A 19,446-nucleotide genomic window follows, 5' to 3' on the forward strand; every position below is an offset into this window, starting at 1 on the left:
AGTGTTTTATCTTTATGCTTGTTATTTTGCTAACTTGGAACATTCTTATTCTAGCCACATCCTCCATTATTACTTAGTTCACTTATTTAAGTTTTTTTCTATAAGGTGGGTGCTACTGTTCTACATATATTGAAGAGTCGGTCTATGTTATGATTGATTTTAAACTATAGTATCTGTGATCTATATCGCATGGTAGAGTCCTCCTGAGGTTGTTGTGTAGGTAATGGAAAGACATTAGTTAGGACATGCTTCAGTGTATTGTTCAACTGGACTTTCAGTTGTAGTTGTCTTTAGAAACTTTGTCCAGGACAGTGGATGGCATCAAAGTGATACTTGGCGCCTTCATACACTACCCAGATTTATGTTTGCCGATATAGATAGTTATCTAGCGGCTCAAGTGAACTAAGTTAATATTACACTAAAATGCTGTTATGTTACCGAAGATCTCCTCATCACTTTATGATTCTGAGAAGGTTGCTTTCCAAGTCTGTCTTTGCTGCCCTCCCCCCTGCCATGAAAAACACATAATGTGCCCCCACCCCTTCCCCCCCCCCATTAAACAAATGTCTTGAAGTACATTGACAGGGTCTCCGCAGTCTCCCATTTTCATTCGGGATTGGGGGAGCACATCCCAGAATCCCAGTGCTTGCAGAAAATCTCTTTCAACAAAAGTCCAACTTGGTTTTCTCTGAGTCTACAGACCTTTAGAGGCATTCGGGATTACCTCTGTCACTGTTTTTTCTTGTCTCCCTCACTACCAACATATGGCCAAATACTGAGTGAAATATTATGTAGGAAAAGATAATGTTCTGGTTGCGGTTTGAAGCAAGTACTTGAAAATTTGTAATTAACTCTGAGGTGTTGCTTCTTTGTGACTTGATCCTACTATTCTATTCTTGATTTAGATACTGCTGCGTGTAAGGCTAGAATATTACGGTCCAAATTGCAGATCAACTAGATAATTTCTGCAAACTGCGTAAAGAATCATTTAAATGGAGGCTTGATATGTGACTTCAAGTTTAGGTATGTTCTTAATGCTAGTAATTGTAGCAAAACAAACAAATAAAAGAAGTATTTAAATGTCTCCTGTTCAGTAAGACCAGTTCTTCAGCATACATTTCCTCGTATGTGTAGCTCAGTGTTTTGCTTAAGATTTTGTGATGCTGTATGATGTTCAGGTAAACTGCCTGGAAAATTGGAAAGAAGGGATGGGCCCGTTGATTGTTGTTCTTGGTTTAAAGAATTCTTAGCATGGAATACATGAATTGTCATTGGGCCAGGACCTGAAATGTAGCTGTCTAGGATATTTGCTTAAGAATAAAACAAATGCCGTGGGTATACAGGAATACTGCAGTGAATATGCTGCACGCTGTTTTGTCTGGAATATGTTGCAGAAGGGAATTGCAGTAGTAGCCTGGCAATTAAGCCACGTAATGGAGAGAAAGGAAGATGTGGGTTTGAATTTTTTTTGAGAATTGGAAAGTATGGAATGTGGGTGACAAGGGACATCGCCATCATTGCTGCCTCAGTCTGTGCAGGTGTGGTAGCACCTCCCTGTAACAATAAATTAAAAGCCTAAGACACAATCAGATATAAGGAGGAATTGAAGGGAGGAAGGGAAAAATAGCCCCCCCCCTTTTTTTTTCCTCCCCTCCTTCTAAGCTTGTGCTTCTGTATAAGACTCAGTGAGGGTTATGTCCCTAGAGTGCAAGAATTCACTTTGCCTTAGTATTTCAAAACAGTAGTTTTGTGTGTTTCTAAATTGAAATGCACTCTACTGGTGGTAGGATGTGGATTCTCTTATTTTCACTACATTAGAAACCCTTAATAAAGCCTTATCTCTGTGAGAACATTTCTCTTTATGTCTTTTTAATGTAGATCTACTTCCAGAAGTATAGCTCTGGGGCATTCTCTTCAAGTACAAGATCTTAAGGGCACTTCAGTTTGCATGAATTTAGTGCCACTTCAGTTTTAACTTAAATGCTACTTAGTGGGGCCTTGCTGCTTAGGGAGTGACTCACTTTAAGGTAATGCTTGCTATGGCTGCACGAGATTTTTCCTGTACCTTGACTAAGTATAATGTTACTTGCTATATGTTGATTCTCATCATGATTGCCATAGTTTCATTATTTTTGTGCTGTTTTTTCAGTCCCACTAGCTGTGTGTAGATCTGTGAGAAAACACCAATATTAGTTTGAGGGAGTAACATATAAACTATTGAAATTATCTAGCTTGGCACCACTGTAAGAGCAGCAGGTGGAACAGACTAGTGTATAAAATCCAGATTAGCAAAAGCAAGATATCCTTTTACACCTGTCTTCAAAAAAACAGAAACCTTGTCTTGCAAATGCAGAATTTAACACAAGGGTAAAGCTTGTCTTAAGATATGACATTGAAACTTGGAGACTTCTCAAGGCCTTATTATCTGAATTTCAAGCCCTTAATAAATAGTGTTTAGACAAGTTATTCAAGTTGTATTGCCAGGAAAAGCAACAGGCTATGTGCTGTGCAAAAGGATGATACAGATGTAGTTAGCTGTAAAAACTATAGGATGAAGATGTAGATAAGTGGTTTGTGTGTGGAAGAAACAAGCAATATATCAAAGCAAGCAGACAGAAATTCTCAAGGCAAGAAATTTTGAGGTGAAGATATCTCTGTAAAGCAGTTATGGCTTTATAAAACAGAAGTGTGATTTAAAATATACTGAAATGACATGACCGTAAGTTGAGATGCAACAAATCTTCAGTAAAGACTGTTGTGGAATCCCTGTAATTCAAATGAGGGAGATAGAAGTTCTCAGAAGTGTGGAAGTGAATGCTATCATTATTTTTGTGTCTCAGACTTTTGTGGCTAGGTTTCCACATTCATGTATTAATACACAGAAGTAAAACTTTTAAATTCATTTATAAACACTGACATTTGCTAAGAATTGGTATCTTGAATACCATATGCATCTGTGGCCCTTTACCTCAAGTCTTGTAGATGAGTAAGAAGATGACCAAAATAGACTACAGCTTCCATATGAAGAGAAAAATTGGCTAGGAGTCCTCATCTTGAATAAGGATAGTGTTAAGATACGTACCTTTTGCTTTCATGGTATGACCATGTGACAAAAATACTTAATTTTTGGTATTTAATGATGGATAACTCAATACATAATATAAGTAGCTTTCTTCAGTAGTGAGGCTTTTCTCACAATTCATTCTTCAGAACCATGTTTATATGGTCTGTGCATTTGATATTTTTATAAATAATAGGCTTTCTATAAAGCATGCTGGTTCTGCTAATGGAAATCTGATTCATGTCACTGTTCTGTTCCTAAAATGCTTAAAAAAACCCAAACTGTAAACTTCTCCATTTCCTCAAATCTCATGCTTACATGAAGATTTGAGAAGTTCCTAAGATGATAACTGAATAATTTGGAATGCCTTTTTAAAGATATCTTTCAATAATGTTGTTCTGTTACTGCTGTTTTTTAATTTGTCCTTGAGGATATGTTGTGTCCAGCTTCAGAATTCCTTTTACTGTAGGGGTGTGACTAGTATAATGGGAAATAGTCTTACTAAGGAAAAAAAAATTTTTGAAAAAATAAGCTTTTGGTCAGACTTTACATTGTGGTTCTTACAGGTTAGGGTTGCTGACCACAGGTCTGTGCCATGTTCAATTTGTTTTTTTAAATATAAAATCTTAAGTATGCAATTTAGTAGTTGTAGTGGAGTTGAAATATTTCATTTGCTGCTCAAAATAGGTGAAGAAAATAATGGTTTTCTTTTTCAAGCTTATTTTAAAGACTTGAAGATGAGAGGACAAATTTAAAAATACAGTTTAACTAGAGAACCAAAATCTTGAGAGAGAGGGAGAGAGAGTGTGTGCATGTATGCGTGCAACCTGAATAATGTATTACTGCCAAATGACTTCTGCTGACTAACATTTTTTTTAAATTCACAAAAGGAGTGTGAGTTACTATATCCACATTATAGTATGGTTAGACACATGGATATGGTAGACATACAGCTTTATATATATTTGCATCTATTTAATATGTGGTTGATTCCGGTCTAATATTCTCTTTCTTCTTCTCAGATTCAAGCATCCTGTAAGGACCAATGCACCCAATAGCTCATGGAAGAAAAAAATCAAATCAGGACATCCTTGGTTTCCAGGCTACCGAAGTATGGAACAAAAACTTTAGGAAGTGTCTTGCAACCTATGCCAAATGGAACAGCTGTCAGTTTATCAGGGAATAATGGTGACAAAAATTTCAGCAAGCACAATGGCACTGTTCGCATGTCTTCCTTTTCTTTCAACTGGAGAAAATCAAATAAATATCAGCTTTGTGATCAAAATGGGCGAGAGTCCAACTCTAACCATAACTGTAATGAAAAATTAATTGATTCTGAGAAGTATCCCCAATCGCAAGGAGCATTGGGTAAGGATGTGCTCAGGGTGGGTTTGAACAGCACTGCTTCAGTTGCATCAAAAACAGCAAAGGAAACCAATATGTTTGTATCTTCTACTGAGGAATTAAACCCAAAGTCTTTGCCTGGACTCTCTAGTTCAGCAAAATTCACCAAAGGTACTCTGTCAGGCAGGACCTCATATTCTGGACTCAGTGCTCCAAAATCGCATTTAAATGGGTTTTATGGAAATAGGCCAGTGGTAGGTTTGCAGAGATCTAGAGCTAATTCCAGTGCCACAAGGACAAGTTCAGGAGAAAGCTTGGCACAGTCTACAGACAATAGTAAGACTTTTTCCTGTGAAAAAATGGTAAGATCACAAAGTTTTTCACATTCCATTCCGAATTCTTTCCTTCCCACTTCATCTTTAACCAGGTCACATTCCTTTAATAAAGCTGTGGATCTTACAAAGCCTTATCAAAGTCAAAATCTAGCTGTTAGGACATCTCAGAGGTCAACTCTATTGTCAAGAAATGCGCGACAGTTGGATGTACCCAATGGAAATGAACCTACAAAGTATGGGTTTACCAGACCCTATGCTGGTATATCAGCTCCTTGTTCAAAGAAGCCCCCGCTCTCAAATGGATCTGGGTCAGCACCTTCTTTTGGATACAGATTAAGTCGGCCTTCTTTGCTGAAGCCCACCAGACAGCGATTTGCTGGAAATATCATTGTGGATGACAGCAGAAGTACAACTCCTGACACATGCATAGTGGAGAACTCTGAAATTTCAACAAACGTTAATAGAGCAATTGAGAAAAATAGCATTAGAGAGAGTGATACTCAAAGAATAGAATCTGGTGAGGGTCTCCATGAGAGCACAGGAAAACATGGACCAAAAGTCATGTGTATGAGTGATGATGGAGATGAAATATCTATATCTTCCTTGTCATCCTCTGAAAAAAATGATTTGAGTGAAGATTTCAGTGATGATTTTATAGACCTAGAAGACCCAAATAGAACAATACAAATACAGCAGCAGGAGGGCAGTGTTCAAGAACTGGAGCATGGAAACGTAACAGCGATAGAGCCATTCACTTCTCTCAAGGAAAGTGGAGGATCTCACTGTAACCCTGATGACTGGCTTGATATACGTGTGTCTGGTAAATACTTTGTTACATTCTGTTTGAACTCTTAGATACTAAATCAAGATATTGTGATTGTAATTATTTTATATAATTTCCCATTGTTTGTGGATTGTTCCAGAATAGAACTTGGCTTTAGGCTGGCTGGTCCATTTAATTTCTTACAGTGCTTTTTCTGCATGATAGTTATCTTTCTCAAGCATGATTTAGAAGAGCTCTTTTTCTTTGGGATAAGAGTGAATGATACCTCCTTTAACCATACTTGGGGTTGGCTTGTGGAATTCCTCTTATCTTTGCTTCGTCATTCATTTCTTTGGACTGGTAGTCTCTGAAAAATTGTATTTTTTTTTTTCTCTGTAGGCAGAGAGCACCTGCAACTACATCTAAGCAGTGTGAATAAGTGTAGGGTACCTAATTAAATCAGTTAAATTATAGGTTGCAATGTCACTGATGTTTTTCTAGGGGCATGCTTTATTAACTCTTTAAAAATTGGGGGAAGCAGTGGAGGATGTTTTCTTAAAAACTGCAGTTTTCAAGTGTCTGATGGTTTTTTTCATGGTACACACTTGCTTTTTCTCAGAGATGTTACTGTTCAGACAGTTGAAAGACTGGATCCAAAGAATCCACTTTTGGACCCACCTTCTAATGTATTTAAAAGCTTATTGAATTATAGAAACTACCTTTCATGATGGCTGAATGCAGTGTAAAAGACTAGCGAAGGCTGGAAGGGATACTTAGTTGTTACAACCAATCCACCTTGAGCTTTTTTTTCCTCCTAGGATGAGCATTAACACTACCATAGAATGCTTCTAGATATCTGTTACAACACAGTTTCAAATCCTTTAACATGCCAATAATATACATGTTAATTTTTATTTTGGATATTGGATTGTTTCTGGAATCTTGACTATTCCTGTTTTCTTTAAACAGTGGATGACAACAGTGAAAGCACAAAGCATACTACTGAGAACATGATTTCTCCAGACATGAATTACAGAGCTGGCTCCTCTTTTGAGCTTTCTCCATCCGATAGTTCTGATGGCACATACATGTGGGATGAAGAAGGGTTGGAACCTATTGGAAGTGTTCATCCATGTGGAAGTTACGAGTCTTCAGAAATGAACAGCATCGTATGTATTTATATGCATAACCTGTATATTTATAGTTATTTGAGTTTATTGCTTATTAAGTGTATTTTAAAAGCAGAGTTAATTTATTTCATACTTGATAATTGCTTCCTCTTTCCTCTGTAGTTGATAGCTTTTTGAAATTTGTCCTTGTTTAGGAACTTCTGTTTCTGGACAGATGACCCTGATATATGTTGGTTACATACATCTTTCCTTATTCTAAAACTGTGAGAGAATAACACGTTCTTTCTGCAATCTCTAACTAGTACTCGAAAAGAAAAAAGGAATTGCTTTTAACAAATGTTAAATATCTCACATCTATCTTGAAACCTAGGAGTGAAAAATCTAAGAAGAAAACTGACCTGTCTGACTTTTTCCATCTCCTTGTTTCTATTCTGTATCTATATAGGACCCTTTTGAACCTAAATATATTTTGTCACAGTTGGTTCAAGCATAGAATCTTTAAGGTAGATACCTAACTCTGGCTTATCAGATGGGCAGGACTCTCTTTAGTATGCCTGGAATGTGGTGTGCAAGATACACAACAGAATCTTATTGCTGAACTCATAACTAATCTGCAGCAAACATCATTCAGTCTAAAGAATAGATGGAGACTAGCCAGCCTCAGCATTCCCATTGGCTTGAGAAAATTTTGTCTGTCTGTCCTTCCTTCCTTTTCATAGAAATACTTATTAAGTAACTCAGATTTTATTAATGTGAAAATAACCATTCAGAATTTCTAACAAAAATAATTAGGTATAATCAGTCAATGTCTCGTGCTTGATATGTTTCAGGCATGTTAGGTATCATGTCGTTACTGCCAGTATCATTAATAGAGATGTTTTCCAACCAGAACAGGGCTTGTGAGCCCTACTCAAACTTTGAATAAATTGTGATTTTTATTAGGGCTGTCTGTTGTAGCCCAAGAGCAGAACAGCAGATGTCTCCTGAAATTTCTCCTGTGTTACATGTAACAATGTGTAATTTGCCTATTAATACCATGTTATTTGTCCCAACCTGTATCAATATGAAACTTCATTCCTTCTTGAAATAATGAATAAAGCAGGGTAAAAGACAAGACAAGGCACTCTTGTTCACCTCTTCTATGAGTGCACTCTAAAGATGATGTGTGGTGAAATAGTGTTGGGACTGCTAGCAGGCAATTTTTTCATAGAAGCCAGTGATTCCATATTTTTCCATGGGACTATTCTTTGATATTTTGAGATACGAATTCTAGACAAATTCCTGGTTTATTTTTCACATGTCTGTGGTACTGTTCACTTTCTGTCTTAAATTATGATGAAGTGCTTAAAGGGGGTTTAGGAACAGCTTCCAACAGTATCCAGCTTCTCATGGTGGTTGTGGCCAGCTTGGAAAAGTATTTTGAAATTTTCCAGAATGAACTATGGAGTTTCTTTGATGTCTCTAGGGGGAGTGGAGAAGTTTATGTAGGGCACTGCAGAAACAAACACCCTTCTCCCACTGAGACACACATGCACACACCAGAAAATGATTGACACTTTTAAACTTTGTCCTGGATGAATACTCAATAGACATATTTTTGAGATATTCGGTGAAATTTATCAAACAGAAGTGAAAGACTCTCATGCTTTTGGACTGTTTATCTAGTCTTTTGATTCATGTGAGCTCCACACATTAATTTGCACATGTTTATGAATTGATAGTCAGTCTTAGATGTTCTGACTGATAGAAGCTGTTGCAAGGCTCATGGAGCAAAGGTACACTAGAAGCTTTTGATACATTTTCGTTCACTCTGGTGTATTTCTTCCTTTATTATAAGTGAATTACTTTTAGAGAGGACTTAAAATTGGAAGAATAAGTTTATTAGATTTGGAGTTGGGGAGAAAGAAGGAGGTTGTAAGTAAGACTAATTGGGGTGTTTTTTCACATATTTTGTTTTTTATCTTATTAGTGCTGTTCCAGTATTACAGTGCTTAATGTATTGTGTATTCTCATATTAAATGAGAGAAATATCAATAAAGCATCTTTTATTTTTACAATGCAGAAATATGTCTTCAGTTAACTTGGCTTTTGAGGAAAATTTTAGCTCTGAAATGTCTGTTGAATTACCTTTTAGTGGTTATTATTTGTTTCCTGTACTGCTTGTTATTGTATAAAGCATGATATATTTGATTTTTTTATTTTTTTTGCCTAAAGATTAAACACAAATTATTTTTAGTCTGAAGATGCAAAAGAATTTCTGCTACAGTTTTTTTCGTTATTTCCAAAGAATTGTGCTCTTGTGTAGATTAATGTAAGCTTTCATTTCATATTGCTCCTCTCTGGAGGAGGTGAGTATAAAGGCACATTAAAAAACAGTTGAATTGAAGACTTTGAAGACTTTGAGAATGATTATTGTGATTAGTCAGCATATCAGATGTTTTAATTGTTGGGAGATACATGACCAAATTATGCTGATTTCTATCCCCTAGTGTGGTGGGGGCAAAGGCGGTTAATATCTGTGTGTCAAGATTCAATTCGTAAAAGAGTCAGACTTCAGAATTTTGAGTGCTGGAGCCGATGCCAGTTTGGCCCTTGGAATTAATGTTCCCAGGGAAATCTCCAAAGCACATAGTCGGTTCTGGAGTTCCCTGACATCAGGCTGGTGTGAGTAGCTGTGAGAGCCTTGGCGACATGGGGGCTTCCAGCAGTGGGGCTGGTTGTCATCCTGCTGTTGTGTGGTTTGTTTTGTAGTCTGTATCATCCTTAGCATCAATGTTAAATGCTTTTCTGTGATAGACAGCAGTGCAGCTACTGTTGGGTCACCTTAGATAAGAGGTGGCTTGACCATCTTTGGTAATGCAGATTTTGCTGAGGGTATTTTAACTAGGCTTCTGGAATGACAGCAAGAATGGGGAGTAGAATGGAAAGTCAACAGAAGGAGCTTGTTGGCTACCGAGCTGTCTTGTTGCTTTTTGGGGAGGAGAAAAGAGGAGAGCTTTTTGCTAGTCTCAGTTGGGTGTGGTTTTAAGGTCACAGGAAAAATAAATTTGTCCTCTTTTGGGACGTCCCCTCTATTCTTCACTAAGTGAATCGACAGTGATAGAGGGAAATGTGCAATCCAGTGGAGCAGGTTTGACAGTTACACAAATCTAAATAACCTTTCATAAGGCAATGTGATGGATACTTACAGCTAAGTAGGGTATCCTTTCTTTTGAGAGCTTGTCTGGATGAAGATGCTTTTATTTTCTAATTCTGTAACAGAAAATGATTTCCTTCCCTATCCCCACTTTTGTGTATCACTTCCAATTTTCAAGGCAACGAATCAATTGGTTAAGATTCTAAGAAGTCGTCTTCCTTTCAGTTTTTTAATTGATTGGTTCCTTTGCTTTTCTTGCACTCTTTTCAGCTGTTGGTTTTTGCTGCTTAGCACCAGATGCTTAATTCTGTGCAAGAGAGCTGATGCCTAGCAGACCAGTTGTGGTGGCTCTAAATTAGTATCATAGACAATATTTGTTTACATGTATTCTCACCTGTGTTCAGTTGTACTGTTTGCTCATGTCCTGTATTTCAGCAACCTCCTTCAACACCTCCTAGCTGCTTTACTGTTTGTTGGGGGAAAGCTGCTCAACAATGCAAGGTACAATTTTTGTTGCTCTTTTTTTGTATGGGCTTTCATCCATTCTGTTCCTGGCTAGCTTTAGGACAGGGACCAATTAAGGGCTTTAATTAAAGTGTCTCTTCATTCTGCTGCCACTGAATGAGTAGCTTTCGATTATAGTTATTTAAAAGCAAAGGAAAAAGCCTTGCAAACAAAATTTTTAAGAGTTAGATTGCAAAAGGAAAAAGCCTAATATGGTTCTACACATATGCTGTGTCTCTAGATTTGCATTGTGCTTACAATTATAATGCAATTTTCTTCACAACAAAACAAACAAAACAAACCACCCCCCCAAACGCTTAAAATTTACAGAAAGAGAACAGAAACAAAAGTTTTTAGGAGTTCTTGGTTCCTAAAGCTGAATTCTGTTTTATTTGGGGGGGGGGGGATATTTTTTGTGCTTATTCATTTAGCAGCTGGTGAGAGTTAGCATTCACTCAGTAGTGTCTGCTAGTTGCACATCACTTAAAACAGAATGTTGGATTTCCACAATGACCTTTGAAATAGCTGCTTAGGACTGAAGTTTCATTTGACTTCACAGAATGCAGTAGACAAGTGTTGTTTTTTTCCTATTTCTTGGAATGAGAACTTGTACTAAAACTAACAGCTTGTGGTAGATATTTCAGGCTCTTCCCCCCAGATAGTCTAGTCTTGGTATATCAATGTTGCTAAACTTTTGTTTTCATTTATTTTGTCTGGAAATACTAGTCAACATACGTAGAATCAATATAGCCTAAAGCATATTGCCTAACTGGACTCTCATCACTCCTCTGCTTAACAGATATTAAAGCAGTTTTTGCTGTAACAATGTGGTTTGGAGCTGTTTTCTCCTATCTGTTTTAGCAAGTAGACACATGAGAAACAAGCTGTATTATGCATTTGTTCAGACTAAAGCTTTTTTGGGGGAAAGTCAAGCTCCTATTTACATTGAGAATATAATAGCTAATACAGCCATCATTGTTGGGATTGTTTTGAGGTATGTACTTTTTTTAAAGAAACTGTAATATTCTAGTACATAACAGTCAACAAGAAGTAAAAATTCAAGTTGAAGATTTTCAGCTAGCTTTGGCTTGCTTCTTTAATGTTCTCTAGAGAATAAGAATTTTTTTTAAAGCAATTTTATTTGTGCTTATAAGCTGGTTTAGACAGGGAGCTTTTATGAGTGTTCTTTGTATTATCAGGTCATATTGAGACCCTGGCTTGGGAAAAGACAGAAAAGCTCTTTTTTATTAATATGGGCCCTAGTAACAATATTCATATTTCTGCTGTGTTAATTTTTACTGGAATAAAGCAAGCCAGTATTCTGGGTATATACAGAGTGAGCAATTAATTATAAGGATACAGGATTATGGGACAATAATTGAAATCCTTCTTGAAGAGGCAGATGGGTTTTATCTGCTTTGCTTAGAATTTAATTGCTTGTGGGATGAAATCCTGATCTCATTGAACTGAATGTATGTTTTGTCATTTGTTGACATGTGGCCAGGATTTCAGCCACAAAGTCTGAAATTGTTACATTCTTTTCTCTACTCTCCAGGGTATTTTTGAATTTGATCACATGAGATTTTGAAATAGATCTCATGAGATTTTTTTTTTTTGGTTGTCTTTTTCCCTTTGTGGTTGAAGCTTGGGAAAGATAGATTTTTGAATTAGCTTTTGAGACTGGGCAGAATGCCTTCCAGTTCTAGAAGTTTAGGTACTTGCACTGAATTATGCTGGTAAAATTTAAATATTTCCCCTTATTAGAGGAAAAAAAAGTAAACTTGCTAAGATAGCTAAGATTATTGTATTGTGTTCAATCTGTATTACTCAGGATTCTCTTACAGTAATTTAGTTATTTACAAGTAATTTCATATTAATTACTTACTGTTTTTTAAAGTAATTTCCTTCTCAGAATGACTTTATAGTAAGCTTTAAATCACCATCTTGACTTTTCAAATGACAGCAGTTTGGTATAACAATTTGCATTTCATCTGTTGGGTTTTTTGATATTCTTGCCTGATCTCAGCCAGAGGAAAGAGAAAGGTATTTCATGCATGAGACCAGAACTGTATGTTATGGAAAACTAGTCAAGTGAATGGAGAGTTTTAAGGTGAATACTTCTAATACTTTTACCTCTCCAGAGTAAAGAGTGTCATCCACACATCTTCCTTTCTTTAGTCGTATGGTCTCTTCGGCGTATTAATGCCAAAGCCACAGTTCTTGTTCTATGAGAAACTGGACTTTGAAAACCCATTTAGGACTGTTTTGTCACACCTGTAATACAAATACAAGTAAAAATAAGCTTAAGATAGTGTACAGATATGGACAAAAGCAACACTTCAGATATATAAGTTTTTTTTAAAGCAAGTAGTATGTGGGTGACTTTAAGCGAACACCTCGAATTTCACCATGTGAAATATTCCAATACTTGCTGAAATCAAATAGAATATGACATCTCTTCACCAGTGTTTTCTCTTGATGGAGCCATGCAATACTATTGTAAAGATGCTGAAATTATTTTGGAAACGGTATGAATTTGCAATGTTAATTCCAAAGAGATAAATGTTGAGCCTCCATACTGTGCTAGCAGCACTATAGAATATGTTTGGTCACATTTTTAGCAGAAAATCTTTTTGAATTAAAAGTGGTGTTTACAGACTTGAACACAATTTACCTAGTTGCAATAGTATACTTAAAATGCAAAATGCTTGTATTCTTAGGAAGTTTTTCATCACAAGCAGTGGTTGATTTATTGAGCTATTCAGTGTGGAGTATTCAGAAGGTCTTGCAGACCTTCATTTTCATTCTTTTAAGAGGTTCCAGTGGGGGGAAAAAGCAGTTYTTGTCTAATGAGCTAACTGAAATTTGTGTGTGTGTGTGTGGGGGGGGGTTTCCTCTCTCTCTGCTTCTCATGTCACATGTGGAAAATATCCAAGATTTTAAGAAGCTGAAGGTAAATTTGAAAGAGAACTTTTTAGAAAAACTGCTTTGAAATAAAGACTGTGTTTTTTGTGAAAGAATATATACTTAATTTTATTATTGACCAAAGACACTTAAGTGTGTTTAGAGTTGCATGACATCTTTATGTAAGCCATCACTGAAGTCTCTAGATTTCCAGCATCTRAGGCTTTTTTCTCCTGTTCTTGTGTTTGCATTTCTGTCTGCAAGTTGGTATTAGAATCCTCTGTCAGTGACAAGGTTCCAGCTGAGAGAGACTTGCGCACCCCTTGGCTCTTTTGCATTTTTTTTCCCAGAGAGAGAGAATCAACCAGTTATTTTTATTCATTGGTGAATTAGCATCCTTGTGATTAATATATAAAATAGCTAAGTAATCTATGCTTTTGACACTTTGACTGGAGAAATCTCAATTCCTGATCTTCTAGACTTCTTTGTGAGCTTGAGTGAGTCTCATGGAGTCTGTTTGTCTGTCTTTAGAATAATGGATGCATTAAAAATGAATAAGCATACTTGATGTTATCATCAATATATGTATTACATTCTTGATACATTTGTACCTCATGCTCAAGAAATCCTTCCTCTTGATCAGTCTAAATTTATGACTTATTCCCAGCCTATCGCAGCTCTAATCTAGGCAGTAGAAAAATGCTGACATGACTCCTTCCCAGACCCCTTTCTGTCTCTTTCCAGCAAATAGGAAGTGTTTCTTCAAAGCACGTCTTCATTCTTCATTTTTTGTGTCGCATGCTCTCTATCCTTTGGTTGTCATTTGCTAGAGGAGTGCAGCTGGGCTGGTTTTCAATCTGTTTTAATGGAAGGAAACGAGGCAGAGTTAGAATATCTAAGTGTCAAAAGCAAATGCCGTGCTACTTTGTTACTGTCCATGGATACTACTAATTATATTTGTTGTAGAAGTTCTTCAGTTTGATTCTATCATAGAATTAAACATTTACAGTCATTTAATTTGTGTTCATTTCAGTATAGTGTTTCCTGATCTTCTCTCCCAAGAAAGCATATATTCTAAATCACCATTCTTCGAAGGTTAAATGAATGAACTTTTGAGTGTATAGAAGTTGCCTCGATGTYACTGAAGCAAAACTGCTTTCGTGGATTGCTTTATTTCATAAAACTGACTTTTACTGGCAATATTTTTCTTTATCCAGACTGTACGTAAAACTTTCTAAAACAGATTAAAATCTCTCTCTCCAAAATCTTAACGTGGTTCAGCAAAGAACAATAAAGATCTTTCTCTAAGCACAGGAAAAGGTTTTAAAAAAAATGGGGGGGAACATTTTACTTAGGATTTTCTTTGGCCATCTGTATTCAAATGAACAGTTTTGATTGTAATTGCATATTCTCCTTTATTAGAATGCATGTCTTTTCTTAGTGTTTTCCTAAATTATAATATCCTTTATATAGTCTTTTGGCTAGAAAATGCAGTATATTAATAGAATTATTTGCGTTGTGTCCTCCTATGGCTTTGGGTACTTCAGTTGTGTTTAAGAAGGGTCTGATTTTGTTCTGTGCCTGAAATCTGAAAATGTTTACTGTCAGTCTCAAAATTTTCACCTCAATCAGTGCTATCTCTGAGCTGAAATCATTATGATATTAATAAATATAAGCTTTAAATTTTGTGTTTGTACTTTTTAAATTTTTGTTTGTTTGTTTTGCTAGAGAAATTGGTGTAGCAAGGACTAATTGCAGACTTTGAAATTTCTGCTATGGGAATCTAGATGCTCTGTACTTTAGTACAGGAGTGAGGTTGAAAAGAAGGCATTACTGTTTCAGTCTGACAGTATTAATTAAGTACAATGGCTCTCATCTTGGTGGACTTGGTCATACCTGCRTTAGACTAACTTCGATTTTGAAGTAGCTGCACAACATGTCTGTGAACCCCTACACGTTTTAGTTTTCCTTGCTGCTGCCAAGTTTATCTGACCACTGTTGTGGCGTAACTTGACCACAGGGGAAGAAACCGGGCAATCTCATGCTGTAGTTAATGATTTGTTTTGTGAATACATATTAGAATTTATTAGTACTTCAGAGTAATGAGACTGTGGGAACGTAGTGCCAGTGTAGAGGGAGGAAATGTTATCTGCCTATTACCTGGAAGGTATTCAAACACACCAAGGATAAAATGCACTTCAGAAATCATCTGAGACAGACATGTAGATCAGTATGGGTAGTGACTGAAATTCAGTGCCACATCTGTCTAATTGGATGCCGACTTATTGTAGGAAACAACAAAATATCTGTGAACATACCAGGAAGCAACCAAGAGCAGTCCCAGAGGGTGTCAGATACTTTGCAATTTATATTGTACCCCTTTCTACAATTCCCTCTGCGGCCTGTGTACTGGTCACAGTTTTTATGGGCAGAACTATATTGCACATAACATCACTAATGTGGAATGACAGTTCAGAATTTTGTATTTTCTGCTTCTGCACAGAATTTTCATTTTTTCCCTTCAGTGCCAAAGAAATCCTGTCCTGCATGACAGATTGGGTAATGCATTGGTCCTTCATGCTGCTTTACCTGAAAGCATGACTTTTGGGTTTCTAGGTCAAGATTTTTCTTGGCAACGGATATCAGAGTAGCCCAGGTAGTCTTTTGTGAGATTTTAGCTTTTACTGATACATTTGAGATAATAGCAAGCATCAGGTCTGAATTTGTGATATAAAAGGATTTCTTGGAAACACATGAGCTTGATAAGCTGTTGTTTCTGCTTAGAAAGTCCTTGAGAAAGAGCTGTGGCAATTGTCTTGCTCTGTAAAGTGGTTCAAACTTCCCTTTTCCTGCTCAGAAATACAGTGATTCTGGAATTAAAGTCTAATACAGATGTAAGCCTAGAAAGGCATTTTTCCACTGGCGTGTTTCTCTTTATCTGAAGGTAATGTTGCTGGTAACCTCCATTTAAGCTAATACAATCATATCAGAGTTCTGTGTTCTTTTGTCATAACATCTCCCGCCATGTTGCAGAAGCTGGAAAAAATGAAGCTGAGGATTCAGCTGAAGAATTGTACTGTTCTAATTTCATAGCTCTCACTAGAGTGATACAATTGCCTGCATTTTTTCCAATATGACAATAGAGAAATCTCTGGCATTAGTTTTTCATATCCTCAGGCCTAAAAACTTATATTTGGAAAATGATTTCTCTGTTTGTTTGGAGAAGAATTGAAGGTCAGGCTTTCTCGTTTCAAAGGCTAGTTAAGTGTCACCTCTTTGCATTTAGTCTCCATTATGAACAGATAATACAGACATGTTGTTTAGGATAAGAGCATCCTTGGTAAACATGTCCACAGTTACAATTTTAGTAGAAAACTGTTTGACTGCTATGTAAAATTCAGTCCACAATTATTACTTGTCTTAATACTGAATTAAGAGTACATACTCGTTTCAGTATGTTTTGTTAGCAGTGTTCCTTGATCATTTTTTCACAGGAGTTTGCTGACAGCCAGTTTTCTGCTCGTGGCATTGATACTAAATGTCATGAAAGCATGTCATTTGCCCTGCTCATGGCATTGTAGGAAATGTCATGATTTTAGAGGTGTTGTCTTCATATTGACAACAGCAACTGTCAGCTCTCCCACCACCACTGCAGTCAGCAACCTTAGAGCCTAACTCTTCCAGCAATGGGAGGTAGTGAGAAACTGAGTTGCTTAATGAGATGGCTTTTGTGTCTGTCTTGTGTGATGTACGTGTCCCCGCTGTCAAGTGTTATCGAGAGGTTATATGATTATGTTCCTGGGCACAAATCTCTTGTGGTGTTGCTCTGAGAGGCTGACGTTTTGTGAACAAGCTTTTACGGCAAATTACCTTTTTTCCTTTGGGATGGGAAGCATACGTGCCTTTGCAAGCAGTTTGATTCAGAACTGACACAGTAAATCTTCTCATGCTGTTTTGGTCAGTAAAATCAAGCAAGGCAACTTCACTTGTACTCCCATGTTTCACTGTGGTAGCCATTAATGACAACTTTGAATTTGTAAGGTAGAGAGAACAGCAGAGGTTATGTTGTTCCGTGAAATACTGAAATAAGTACTGGTAGCAATTAGCTGCTCTTGTATTTCATAAGCTTGTAAGTGTGGTGTCCAGTATGAGTTGGTAACTCTGCATATCCAATGTTATATTTTAAAGTGAATTTATTTCAGTTTTTTCTTTATACTAACAAGTGGCATGATTTTTCTGTAACGAAAAATCTTTGTAATTACTCTAGTGTACTTCACATAGCTCTGTATTGCTGAATTTTTAAAAATATGATGCATTATTTTCCTTACACCTAGCAAGTCTTGAAACCATATCGAGCAGGTAAGCATGTACCCAAAGAGAAGAGTGGAGTCTTAAACTTCTTGGAGTAGTTTTTTTAAGTTATCAGCATAAACAAGAAAAGCAAATTTTTTTTAGAATATGTAAAATAAGACATATTAATATCCAACCAGGTTTTTGAACATTTTATAGATAATTTGGTTTAAAGCCCCTAGATTAGCGCACACTCTCATCTTTCTTTTTTGCTTTTTTATCCAAAGTTGCGTTGCTATATTAAGTTATAAGAATGCTAGTGTTGACACCCCCCTGCGTGTCCCTTCCCCCCCCCAAATTGCTAAAGATCAGAAATTTAGGGGACAAGTGTCTTATACATTTTAGGGTCAATTGTTTTTTGTAGGACACACCGATTTGTTCACTGTGAATGAAATGTATCCGCCAAGTTTCAGTTTTACCATCTCCCCAGTTCTAAATACAGGGTACATTTTAACTTGATAGGAAGTCTTATTTATTTATTTTTAAGAACACTTAATATAGTGATTAGGCCATATTGATACTCAACTGCAAGGCGCCCTCGTATGACTTTGATTGTCATGCTCCTCGAGACTGGAAACGTAACAAAGGGCCGCTTTTTCCGCACTAGAGTGAACAGCATTTCAGCCTTTTTGTGCACCTGGGTCATTCACGCTATTGAAATATGTCAGGATCATGTAGTGGGTTAATATTTTTGCAACTGTGCAAGTAAGTGCCAGGACACTTCCTGTGTTGATAGCAGTTCATCTAAAGAAAGATTCGACAAAACAGAATTAATAGAAAATAGCTAGGAGATATTTGTGTGTGTGTGTGTTGGGGGGGGCGTTAATTAGAAACAAATGTGTTAAGCTGCCTGTACAAGAATTGAGCACACTAATGCTGTGTAACAAGTCCTATTCAGATTATGCTAAAATCCAGCTAGAGTATAATTAAAACTTACTATGTAGAAAAAGCTTAACTGACCTCTGGTAGCAACTGTGCACATGGTTCTCTTCCAAATTTTGAGGTTATGTTTTGATTCCATTCTCAGCTCAGTCTCACTGATATAATATTGTTGTATTATAATTGAATTCTGAAATTAATATAGCTTGATTTTGATATTTCATGTGTTAAGTATCTTTCAAATACACGGGTAATGCCCATCCCGACGAAGAGGCTGGAACACCAAACTCAGATGCATTTTGGGAGCTGAAGGAGGAGATCCTTGGTTTGTCTTTATTGATGCCTAGAAATGAGCAGGGGACCCATTATCCAAGATGTCTGATAACCTTGAAGTCTGAGGAAACAAACTACTTAAATTAAATAGGTATTTTTTCCCTGATTCTGAAGGTGGTATTGCTCACTATTTTCCTGAAAGATGAGCCTGACAGCTTTAATATAAGTGTGAGTCAGTAGAGACTTAATCATTCTCAATAATTTTTTGCCAATTAATAGAACCAGTAGCAATTACTTACTGCTTTATAATTTAAAATGTTCCATTACTTGTAGGTAAACTGTAAAAGTAATGCTAAACTTCTGATAATGGTAGACTTTTCTGAAAATAGGCTGGAAGCAATGAGTAAAAAGGACTACATTCCTTCAGTCTCCCGTTATTTCTATGTTATAATTTACACTTACTGTTGATGGCTTTCTATTATTGCGCTCTAAATAATAAACCAGATACTTTGTATTAAAAACATCTGCCTATTAAAAAAAAAAGGGGGGGAGGGGAATTAACAAAATGTTCTTCAACTTTACTAGATTTCTGCAGGAAGATGAACTGAACACTTCCCCGCCTGCCCAATTTCATTTTTGTAGATTCACTACCGGAGGCTAGGTGGCAGTGAAGGAATGCTTTCTGTGGCTGCGGATGTACCGTGCATTGCATACTTGGAAAGTGGTGTTGCATGTGAATTGGTGAAGTCTCGACAGGACAGTTAATA

The 19,446-nt window shown here is 36.6% G+C and overlaps 1 protein-coding gene across 4 annotated transcripts in view; it reads left to right on the top strand.

Annotated features, from left to right (window-relative positions):
• CCSER2 (coiled-coil serine rich protein 2) overlaps positions 1-19,446 on the top strand; it is an 85,301-nt gene that overhangs the window by 12,370 nt on the left and 53,485 nt on the right. For 2 of the 4 annotated variants that reach the window (XM_026069976.1, XM_026069977.1), the window contains exons 2-3: positions 4,084-5,560; positions 6,473-6,672. In XM_026069976.1, the coding sequence (XP_025925761.1) occupies positions 4,123-5,560; positions 6,473-6,672 (1,638 nt within the window). In that variant the 5' untranslated portion in view covers positions 4,084-4,122. Of the gene's footprint in view, positions 1-4,083; positions 5,561-6,472; positions 6,673-14,210; positions 14,756-19,446 lie in introns of those variants that run through there. The other 2 variants (XM_026069978.1, XM_026069979.1) reach the window with 2 other exon arrangements.

The sequence above is a fragment of the Apteryx rowi genome, unplaced genomic scaffold (assembly GCF_003343035.1).
Source record: "Apteryx rowi isolate R43461 unplaced genomic scaffold, aptRow1 scaffold_30, whole genome shotgun sequence".
NCBI lineage: Eukaryota > Metazoa > Chordata > Aves > Apterygiformes > Apterygidae > Apteryx > Apteryx rowi.